We start from the raw sequence: 12,135 nt of genomic DNA on the forward strand, positions 1-12,135 counted from the left end.
CACCACGTGCACACATTTCTTTTTCAATAAAAATCTAGTCAGTTTTAAAATCTAGCAGAAAGTAACGTGGAAAAAAGACGTTTAAATCTTGTTAGGCCAGTTTCTACTATGCTAAAGACACCCAACATATCACGCATACGGGAGCAATGGTTTGTGCTGGGGGCATTCTTTGCCTGCATAAGCGATGGTACTGAGGGACGTATTTTAAATTGTCTAAAAATCCCCTAAAATCCTTACCTTTCCACCATTTCCGTGGGTTATACCTAATTTTGTCTTCCCTTGGCTGATTATTTATATCTTTATGTTTTGTCCCAACACTGAATGAGCCTTTATTAGATTATAAACTCCATAAAGCAAAGACCTTGGTCTGGTTCTCCAGGGTATGTTTGAGGCCATGTGCTTGGCGGGCACTCAGTCAGTGTCACCTAAGTGCGTGGGTGGAAGAATGGCTGCGTTATGTTCCAGCCTCTCTGCCAGGAACTTAAACACACATGAGGAAACAGATTTCAAGACATGAAATGACTTGTCCACCCTCACAGGGTGAGGGAGTGGGAGTACCAGACTTCAGACCTATGTCTAACGCCAAACCCAAGTTCTTTGCCTTGTATCACAAATTGACTTAAGTAATAGTACTGCAGGGATTTTTTTTTAATGATTAAAAATATTACTTTCTCCCCATTTGATTCCTTTTAGACCCATCTATCTTTACTCAGGTTTTAGACTAATTATTTGAGACCCAGAGCAGATGCTTAGATGTCACTGGGGCAGTTACAAAACTTGGATTTGCTACACTACAGAGGAACAGTTACAGGCACTTTGGGAGCCTCAATTTAATTAAATCCAAACACTTCGGAACTGGGTAGAGGTGTAGGCCTGCTTGGTGCTGGAAGGATCGCTGGGCATTCTGGGAAGAGTGGCCACCTTTCCTAGGCAAGGGGACGGCAAAGACACGGTGTGTCTGCCCAGCTCCAGGATCACCCTTCTGGAATGGTAGGACCTCCACCTGATGTCACTTAACACCCTCAGTAACTGGGAGTCACAGTAATCTGTTTTTTAATACTAGGAGGATTTTAATGAGGTTCTATGTATTTAATCCTTATGGGATTAGCACTAATAACAAGATTTAGATATCTGATCTTGCTGAAGCTTTTTAAAGACAAGATGAAACGTGAGACACTAGCCTGGCCTTAGAGAGATGAGTACTCAGTGCTGTCTTAGAAAGGCAACCTGCTGAGAACAGGAAAGACCCCTTCCCTTTTTCCTCAAGCTCCCACCCCTAAAGAAAGATGAGGCAAAGGCTGCCTGAAAGCTACTATTTAGAAAGCTACTATTTCAAAAGCCACTTCGCCAAATGACACCAACATGACTCAAGCAGGCTAAAATACAGGGACCCTGAGACTTGGTGTTCCTTGTTGATGGAGACTTTGAGTCATCTCTGTATCCTCCATACCAGCCATGGGCCTGGCTTATAGTGGGTGTGCCACACAACGTTTGTGGATAAGAACGAAGTTTGAATCATGCGAATGAAAGCACACGATACTAGCCAGCAGGAAAGAAGTACTAGAATATCTTCCCCACTAAATTTAATCCAAGAGAAAAATATGGCCAGGCTAATAACATGGCTCACTGACAGGTAGGCGGTTGGGTGCCTTGCAGCCCCTGTCACTTTCATAGTAAAAGTATTACACATGAGTCATTTCTTAAAGTCAAGGAAAAGCTACTGCAAACCTGAGTCACTCAGGAAGAAAACAGCTATAGAAACAAAGTGAGAGCCCCACTGCCCATCACAGTAGTTGGCCTTGGCCTTGTCTCTGCAACAAAGATTTTCACAAATGAATGTTTTTAGCTTTGTTTCCCCAGGATGGAATGTCTAAAACTGTCTTCTTATGGCTGAAGGTGTAAGTGCTCAGAGCTCATCCTGAAAGTGCAGACCTGTCACTGCTGCTCTACCATTCTGCTGTGGCAGTCACACCCCATCATGCTCCCCAAAGGCCCCGGCCCCTCACTCTCAGCAGACGATCTTGCCAGGGGTTTTATGAGGATGCTTCAGCTTCTGCAAATCCTCTACCTTCACTTTCACATTCTCTCTCTTCACCCATCTCTTCCTCCTCCCATCTCTTCCTCCTCCCTTCTCATTGTGTCCTTCTGCTGTTACAAGACTCGAGTGTTTAATGCAGAGGCAACACGATTCACAGCTGTCAATCTGGAATCATGAGTACAATCCAAAATTGGGTCTGCATCAATTATTGGTAGATATGAGAAGCTTATAGAAGCACTCACATTCATAATCTAATCAAATTTTGTAAGACAGATTGAGCTTTGTAAAAACAAAATAGAAGTTCCTTAAAAATCACTGTCTGCAACTCCTATAATGAAATGTCTTAGATTGTGGGTGATCTTTATGGCATGCTATAGACAGGGCAACCAGACATACATCCTAGTCTGTCTGAGAGGGTCCTGGAATTTGTCTGTTGTTCTGATGCAGTTATAATTAAGGTCCCCCCTTTACTTTCAAAAGTGTCCCAATTGGGATGTGAAATTATACAGTCACCCCAGGTACAGGTCTCCCTCCCTTCCAAGACTGAAATGCTGCCCTCTAAGCAAGGCAAAGTTTTCTGGTCTTACCTTGAGGTTCCAAAGGATAGTTTATAAAATAAAAAAATTTCAGTATTAAACTCACTTGGACATTAAGGAGCTCCTTCTCCGAGGAACAGAATATAATACTGTGATTTTAGGTACTTCCTTTCAGCTTATGTCTAATGCCAGAAAGTCAAGAGTTTACAAATAAGCAAAGGGCCCACTTTTTCACTGTTTCAACTCACAGGAGAAAGCAGTTGAAATCTTTTGAGACCATTTTCAATGCCCAATGCCTCAGCTTGGTGTTTTGGTTGGAGATGGGTGCTAAACCCTTCAGAGGCTCATGGTCCTAAGGGACTCCATCACTTTATGGGGCCAAAGCAAGGTAATTTTTATTCCTTTCACCTGATACGGAAGAGACTTTTAAAACTCCTAATATTTTTCTCTCTTTGAATCAAGATCAAACTCACAGGACCCTCTGTCACTTGGCTCTTAACTTTCTAATCATAAAACTTCAAGTTATGAACAGGATGTGGAGGCCAGAATATCCACAAGCTGGAAAGTTCTGATTTTCAGTTCATTCCTTGGCTGGTGGATTTGCTCTAGCTCTACCTTGCTCTGAGCATGAACACTGGATTGCTGGGATAAGGTACTTAGTCAAAGACACACAGAAAGAGCCAAATGCTCCCTAAGTTCACTGTGCCCTACAGCATCACTGAAAAAACACTCACATTCCCAACATTGTCTGGGTTAGAAAATCAATTAAGCCGATAAAGAGTAAGCCAACGTGCCTAATGCTGCAGGGCCCCATTTAAAGATTAGGTTCTTTACAATAAATACACTTCAAAAAAAATCTTCACAACGTCTCCATCTTCCTCGATTTCCAAGTGTTATTCACGGATCTCATCCAGCGCCAGGGCTGTGGACCCGGCCTGCGCCAGCAGAGCTCCCAATCTCAATATGAAATTTAAAAGACAGTTTGGTAAATTTCACCCTTGTGGGTATTACTAGTCATTTTAATAGTTTCACATTTTATTTTTACTCAGATCAGCTAATGTCATTTAATTTAATTCAATATTTAATATTTTCTAGTTAAAAAAAATCTACGAACTATATGGAGATAAGTGGTAAGGAATTTTTTTTTACAGAAGGAAAAGTTTTAGAAGGTTAAAATATAGGAAATAGAGCATACAGAAATATAGAAATAAAATACAGAAATGTAGAAGCCAGTAGCTTGAGCTGGAGGTGTGTGGCCCGGCCACATTTGGCCCAGAGGCCAGTACTGAAGACTGCACTGCTGGAAGGCAACACCGCATTCTGCAAAACGGCCACTGGGGCCGGTCATCCCCGTCAACAGAGCCACAGCTCAGACCACGCTCAAAAAAGAAAGAATTATGTGTTCAACAAGAACAGGTTCTCAAATTGGTCCCTGCAGAAATTCAAAAGTTCACATGAGGTCAGCTGTATGGAGCTGATGTAGTGGCAAGGTCATTTAACTGTTCAAGTAAATGTTTGCCTTTTCTCCTCTAAGTCGGCTCACACAAAACACAAAGTTGCAGCGAAGGACTAACGAAGACAAGAATTGTTATCATTTATTGGCATTTGCTGGACTCCATGCCACACACTTTTTTATTACTGACAATCGTCTCAACAGCCTTTCTCAACTCTCTCAAGGAGGTATGCAGACGTTAGCTGCTGGACTCTAAAGCACAGGCTCTTCCCCTGTGCAGGCCTTTGCTGAACATAACTCTCTAAATGATATGCTACGTGTAGGAGATTACCACAAAATAATATAAAAATTAAAAATAAAGATCTAGTCCCTGTCCGTGAAAAGGTTGTCATTGGTAAATGTTCTTTTTGGACAAACACAGCCAATAAGCTTAGACTGATTGTGACTGTGCACCCCTCCCCTCCCCCAACTAGATGGCGAGTTTTTCCTCTTATACTGGGACCTTCCTGAAGGCAGGGACTTGGACTCACACCTGTATTCCCATCGCAGGGGCTGGCCCCATGAATGTCTGGAAGATGCTGGATGAACAAAAGGTCAGAGACCAGACCAGCAAGCCCATTTCTGTGGCTCCAAGAAGCTCTTAGATGTTCTTTTGCCTTAAATCTAAAATATATCTCACTGGGAACTATTTTCTTACTCCTTTTTGAAAAAAATTTTATTTTTCATTTTTTTTAGAGACAGGGTCTTGCTCAGTTGCCCAGGCTAGAGGGCAGTGGCACAATCATAGCTCACTGTAGCCTGTAAATCTGGCCTTGAGTGATCCTCCCACCTCAGCCCCCTAAGTAGCTGGGACTACAGGTGTGTGCCACCGTGCCTGGCTAAGTTTTTTATTTTTGTAAAGATGAGGTCTCACTCTGTTGCCCAGGCTGGAATGCAGTGGCGCAATCGTAGCTCACTGCAGCCTGGAACTCCTGGCCTCAAGCCATCCCCCTGCCTCCACCTCCCCAAAGTGCTAGAATTACAGGCATGAGCCACTGAACCTGGCCTTACAAGTATCAGGCGGATGCAGTCGCCTACATGGAGGGGCAATGTGGCCTGTTTTTCAGGAGCACGGACTCTAGAACTACTGCTAAACTGCCTGGGTTTGAAGCAGGATCTCCCACTCAACAGCTTTGTGATCTGGAGCAAGTTATTCATCATTGCTGGGCCTCAGTTCCCTCATCTATAATAGAGTGATGACTGGTTTAATATATCATATAAAGTATTAATACTTAGAACAGTGCCTGGCAACACCAAATGCTATGTAAGTGTTAACTATCAATAAAAACAGTAATGACTACTACCACCAAAGTGGGGAAAAATCTTTTTAAATGCTCAAATATCCCCCCTACTCCTCTATATTCTAATGAATAGTATCCTAAATAGGAAACGAACACTGCAACAGAGATAGTACTGAATTGGGGTTAAGAATCACATGATTTGAATGCTGAGTCTGTCACTCATTAGTCGCATGATCCAAGGCAAGCTACTTAACCTCCCTAAGCCTGTGAAGTGGGAATACTAATTAAAACCTACCTCCAAGGCACTAAGGATCAAGTGAGTAATATGGAAAGTGCTGCACATGCCTGGCACTCATTAGTGTGAGATAAATGGTAACTGCTGTCATAAAGGATTTTCCTTAACGAACTTATCTTTCAAAGGCAGCACGGAGCATTCTAAATCACAAGAATGCACAATTATCCATTTAGGAAATTCTCCTGTGCAAGAGAGATCTGTTTTCAACAATTTCTAAGCACATCAGCAAAGATGTCCAAAAATAAGGGATCAGTGCTTATGTGGTCTGAAACAGAACTGGATTGCTAATGGGAAAGATCTTTTATGATTTTCTCGGAAAGAGAGATCTGAGGGGAGTGTGTAACAGGAAAAGAAGAATATAGGGTTTCATGTTAACTCCCTCTTTAGTTTTCTTCTGGTCAGGATCACAGCTGCAAAAAGCCAAAGAGTATTCACAGTGACTTGAATGACTGGCATCTGCTCAAAAGAGAAGTGATTTGTACAAGGGAAGACTCACACACAAGGCACACTGGTGTGAGACGTGCTAGTTTGTAAAGTGTCACCTACATCCATACACTCATTTCACACGCAGCACCTCAGTCCTCATTCAGTGACACCAATGCAGTGAGCGCTTTCTGTGGGCCACGCAGGGTTCTAGGCACTGGGCACCACAGCAGGGATGGCAAAGACCGGGGCTCTCACGGACTGCACTTTCAGGATGGAGAGACGGATGATAAACATGTGAACAAATAATTTCACAAATTATGGAAACAGATCCATCATTTCACATCTTAAGTGCCCTGAGGAAGGTAAAGAGGGCCTTAGGTAGAGAATGACTGGGGGGTGGGGCAACATCAGACGGGGGAGGGGAGTCAAGGAAGGGCTCTCTGAGAAGGGGACATCTTGGTCAAGACTCGAATGACAGGAGAAGACAAGTGAAGACCACAGAAGGGCCTTCCAAACAAAACTTGGGACTTGGTGACTGCCAGGGCCAGTGCCCAGCACTCACATGTGCTCAGGGTGAGACCAGGCAGCCTGACACGTAGCATGTCCTGGGGATCCAGAGAGACCCCCCCGTGTCACATCCAGTCACTCCACATGGAGGAGGAGGACTTGGTTGAGGGCCTATTAAAAGTGAAGGGACGGAGATTTAAAGGAGGCATAAGAAACGTATCAGCCAATTGCAATACATAGACCTGACTTGGATTCTGAATTGAATCCAAGCTAATTAAAAAGGTAAAAAAGAAAGAAGACAGTTGGGGAAACCAAACTGCTATAGAGGAATACTGTTTTAAGTGTTTTAGTTGTGATGATAATATTGTACTTAAGTTTATGTTATGGGCTGAACTGCGTCACTCCAAGGTTCGTATGTTGAAGTCCTAATCCCTAGCACGTCAGAATGTGATTGTACTTGGAGACAGGGCTCTTAAAGATGTAATTAAATTAAAATGGGGTGTTAGTGTGGGCCCTAATCCAATATGACTGGTGTCCTTTTAAGAAGAGGAGCCAGGTGTGGTGGCTCAAGCCTCTAATCTCAGCAACTCAGGAGGCTGAGGTGGAAGGATCACTTGAGCCCAGGAGTTCTAGACTACTCAAGCAACATAGCAAGACCCCACCTCTAAAAAAATGGAATATATTAGCTGGGTGCAGTGATGTGCCCCTGTAGTCCCAGCTACTTGGGAGGCTGAGGCAGGAGAATTGCTTGAGCCCAGGAGTCCCAGGCTGCAGTGAGCTAAGATTGTGCCACTGTACCACTGCACTCCAGCCTGGGTGACAGAGCAAGACCCTGTCTCTTAAAAAAAAAAAAAAAAAAAAAAAAAAAGAATTAGGACACAGACATAGAGACATCAGACACAGATGTACACAGACAGAGATAACTATAGTGTGAACCCACAGCAAGCAGCCGGTACCTACGAGTCAAGAAGAAGGGTCTCAGAAGAAACCAAACTTGCTGGCACCTTGATCTTGGACTGTCAACCTCATAACTGTGAGAAAATAAATTTCTGTTGTGTGAGCCACCCAGACTGGTTATTCTGTTCTGGCAGCCCTAACAAATAAAAACAGTTTACAAAGAGTCTGTGTGTCTTAGCAATACCCACCGAAATAGCCACAGATGGAATGACAGGCTGTCTGGGACTTGCTTCAGAATAATCTCTGAGAGGAGATTCAAGAAGAGGGTGGCTCATAGGTGAAACAAGATTGGCCACAAGTTGAATAATTGTTGAGGTTGGGTGACAGGTATGTTGGTTTATTCGGGGTTCATTCTACTATTCTTCCTGCTTCTATGTATTTTGAAAATTTTGATAATAAAAAGACAAAAACAAAAAACAAAACTAAAGAGAAAACGAGGGATAAGACCTATATCTATGGCTCTGAAAAACATTGGCTGTACCTTAGAGACTCCTCAGAAACTGAGCCCCGGTCTTAGCATTTTTTTTTTTTTTTTTTGAGACAGGTTCTCACTCTGTCGCCCGGGCTAGAATGAAGTGCCATCATTATAGCTCACTGCAACCTCCAACTCCTGGGTTCAAGCAACCCTCCTGCCTCAGCCTCCTGAGTAGCTGGGACTACTGGTGTGTGCCACCACGCCTGGCTCATTTTTCTATTTCTTTTGTAGAGATGGGGTCTCGTTCTTGCTCAGGCTGGTCTTGAACTGCTGGCCTCAAGTGATCTTTGCACCTCAGCTTCACAAAGTGCTAGGATTAGAGGCGCGAGCCACCATGTCTGGCCTCCTATGGGGAATGCAAATGTTTATAACTACTAACCTACACAAAGAGAACTAGAAGTTCTTTAATGGAGAGATAAAGGAAGACTTGAAGGAAAAGGCCATGCTCCTAGATGAGGAAAGTAAGCACTATAAACTTTTCCAAGTTAATTTATAAATTAAAATTCCTAATGAAAAATTGTGATCAACTGTGCCTGAGTTCACCAATAACTTCTTTCCCTCCCTGGGAAGGATGTGTCTCTCCCGTCCCACTGAAGTTAGGCTTGGCTGTGTAGTATACTTTGGTCAATAAATGTGACCAGGAGTGACCTCTATCGTTTCTGGGCAAAAGTTTCAAGAGCCACGCTCTTCCCACTCTTTGAGAGGCCAGTAATGCCCTAGCCAGTGGCAGCTATATGAGCCTGGGTCCCTGTGTAAGGACAGTAATGACGGAAACACAGCAGGCCCAGCTAAGCCATGATGGACGTGGAGTGGGAGGCGGGAATAAATTTTTGTTTTGAAACCACTGAGATTTGGGAGTTGTTTCCATGGAATCTAATCCATCTTGACTAACATAGAAATTTAATGTAGAACTTGACAAAATAATTCTGAAGTTCAACAGAAAAAAAAAATAGGCAGGGAGACAAGCACACACTCTGAAGCAGCAATGCGTCGGGGTTAGTACTATCAGATATTAGGGCACATCACCAATCAATAATTAAAAATTAATAATGGTACAGCGAATAGAAACAAAAGCTGACAGATACATTTGCACTGAGATACAGGAAGCCCCTACACAGACAGCCAACACACTTGCAAGCTGAACACATGCTGAACTGTGTGAAGGCTTTCAGGGCCAGCGTGTTAACTGCCGAGCGGCCTCAGTTTACCGGTCAAAAGTAACACACATGGGCTTTGCTCTGTGTATTAGGCCACCTCTGTTGAAGGATTGCTCCTTAGTCCCCAGTCCAGAGACATAGTTATTAAAAACCCATTGTTTTAAACTAGAATTACATTAATAATGGCTCCCTAGGAAACACCAGCGCCTTTCTCTCTAGTTTCTGCCAAGCTACCACAGATGTTTTATTTTTTACATTTCAACAAAATGTCCAAATTCTGGATTTTTGACCTTTTTAAGGTCACATTTGTTTGATCCTATCCACCAATGGTTAAAAGAAGTACTTTAATAGTTAAAAGATGTACTGATACACAAAAAAACTAAAAAGCATGGCTAGAAAAATCACCCATTTCTTCTAGGTCACTTATCTTTCTAGAACATTACTAATATATAATAAAATTCTGATAAAATAAAATGTAATAACAACAAATAAAACAGTTAAGTTACTTTTTAAAATTGGGGCCCTGCAGCGCTCCCCAGATGGACTGGCCTCACCCCCGGGGGTGTTCTCACGCTCATGGTCACGCTCACGGTCAGCTCTTGCAGGCGGCATGACGCTGTCTGTCTGCTTGCGATGCCCTCCCAGAGCCCCCTGCGCTCCTCGCGTGAGCTCCAACTGTGTATGAGCTCCTCCCCGAGGACCTAGCGCAAATGCTTTTCCCGGGAGAATTCTGCCTTCCACAGCTCAGCTCCTCGCCCACAGTCAGGCTGGTCTCTCCACGCTGCTGCCCCACGTCCCCAGGCCCGTTCTGCTGGCACGCTCAGCACACTGTGTCGTAATTCTTCATCGCGGGCTCATCTCTCCCCGCAGGATGAATCTTATCTATCTGGGTCACACAGAGCACAGCTAATCCCTCACCAACATCAACAGACTTTCAAGTATTTGAAAAAAAAAAATAAACCTAACACTTAATAAATGTGTCCTATATGTTAATCAACTGCCTGCCAAGTCCTTAGTAACCTTAACTGTAGCCCCCACTGTTGCAGAATCTGGAACTGAGTTTAAGCAAACTGCTCAAGGCCACACAGCCAGTCAGTGGCAGTGCTGGGGTACGTGATCCAGAGCTGCCTCCTGCCCCGGGTCCTCTGTGGGCACAGCCCACGCCGCTCCTTCAACTGCTAGCCTCCCTTGACTGGGGGTGTCATGACTTCCAGCCTGGTCTCCTCGCTGCACAGCCCACGGGGGAGCACTCGGAGGGCAGGGCCTGGACCACACAGACTTTGCTGGAGGACAGTCTGACAAGATGTACAAATATGCACAAAAAATGTCAACTCCATAATTCTACTGGGAATTTACTCCAAAGAAGTCATTAAAGAGAAAAAAATTCTGTGTACAAAATACAGTATTTATAGCATCATTATTTAAAATGCTGAAAAAATTACTATAATATAGTGATAGCAATGTGGCTCTTAAAAAGATTAAATATAATGACTACGCATCTTTATGTCAGTGAATATAAAGTTATTTAAATAAGTCACCATAGATACACACACTGTGACTACAACTAAAAGAGTATGTACACATAGATAAAGATAAGGAGAAGATGAAGAAACAGAAAATTATAATTATGGTGAGATCACAGATATAATTTTTGTTTTGGGTTATTTCCCATTAAAACATATTACAATTTATTTGGTCATAAACATCCCAGATTTACTTGCGCATATACAGATGCATATTTTATGTGTTTATTATTTGTGTGTGCATATATAATCTGAAGAGAGAGCTAAGTGGGAATCAAGAATGAGCAGTCCAGAAGCCAGAGCCTTAGCTAACACAGGATTTTAATTAAAGTCAAGAAGCATTTATTTGTCTCATCTGAGATCCAATTCCTACCCTCCGGGAACCTGAAATGCAGTGCGATGCTAACGTGCCAAGCTCCCTTCCCACTGACATTCATGTGCCTTGTTACACCCTAGCCTGCCAGTCCCGAGTCCCGAGGAATGAGCATCAGGATGGCACAGTGGTGAAGGGCACACACTCCACCACCCGATCTATTTAGCTCCCAGCCCTGCCCTGACACTTACGAGCCAGGGGACCATGGGCAAGACCTTCCGCTGTGGGCTTCAGTTCTGCCTGTGTGAGGTGAGGTGGCTGCAGTGCCCACCCGAAGGCTGGGGTGAGGCAGGGCATCACAAGTGCCCAGCACAAGCTGGCTGCTGTTATGACTGTGTGCCCCACCATCTCTTGTGGATGGGCATAGATTTTAGAATTAAAATTAGGCAGAAGTAGCAGCACACTTGCGGTGAGGGCAGAAAAAGGGGATTCCACTTAGCTATGCCCCATGCTTACCATAGGTGAACATGCGTGGCGAGGTCAGCTCAATGTTAGGCAGGGCGCCCAGGTGGTTCAGCACGGCACACCGATAGCCATTTTTCTGGGCGTAGTCAACAAAGGTGCGGATATACTGCTTCTCGCTGTGATTGGCAATTCCAGGGCAGATAACCATGGTGATGTCATCTACGGGGTGGAGAGAAAGATCCTGATGTATCCAATAATTGTGACATGACAAATGGACACAATTACACTTCACTGGCTTAGAAAACAGGAGAAGGGAATTTAACACCCACTCAATTCTCTGGGAAAGAATATCTTTCCCTGCTAGCTGGAATTGTCTATATTGGTGCTTCTCAAACTATTTATGGTGAAGGGCTGGTTTTTAAACTTTCCAATAAGTCATGGACAGATCCTTTTGAAAAATACAATAAAAATTAAATACTAGAAAACTGCAATGTAAAAATATATACATCCTAATTTTTTATTATTAGATTCAACAGATACAAAATTACTCTGTCAAATTGCTATAGAAGTTTCTGAATGTTTCTCTTAATTCTGTGTGAATGAACAAATGAATGAAAAAATTAAAAGTAGTGTTTTCACAGACCTCTTTGACCCAGCAATCTTACTTTCAGGTATCTATCCTACAGATATAATTGTACATATGCAAAACA

General features: G+C 43.3%; 1 protein-coding gene across 2 annotated transcripts in view; it reads right to left on the minus strand.

The window, feature by feature from the left end:
- Nucleotides 1–12,135, minus strand: part of ABHD2 (abhydrolase domain containing 2, acylglycerol lipase) — a 96,411-nt gene that overhangs the window by 24,189 nt on the left and 60,087 nt on the right. For both annotated transcript variants that reach the window (XM_069466632.1, XM_069466633.1), the window contains one exon: nucleotides 11,477–11,644. In XM_069466632.1, the coding sequence (XP_069322733.1) occupies nucleotides 11,477–11,644 (168 nt within the window). The remainder of the gene's footprint in view (nucleotides 1–11,476; nucleotides 11,645–12,135) is intronic.

Source organism: Eulemur rufifrons, chromosome 3 (assembly GCF_041146395.1).
Source record: "Eulemur rufifrons isolate Redbay chromosome 3, OSU_ERuf_1, whole genome shotgun sequence".
Taxonomy (NCBI): Eukaryota; Metazoa; Chordata; class Mammalia; order Primates; family Lemuridae; genus Eulemur; species Eulemur rufifrons.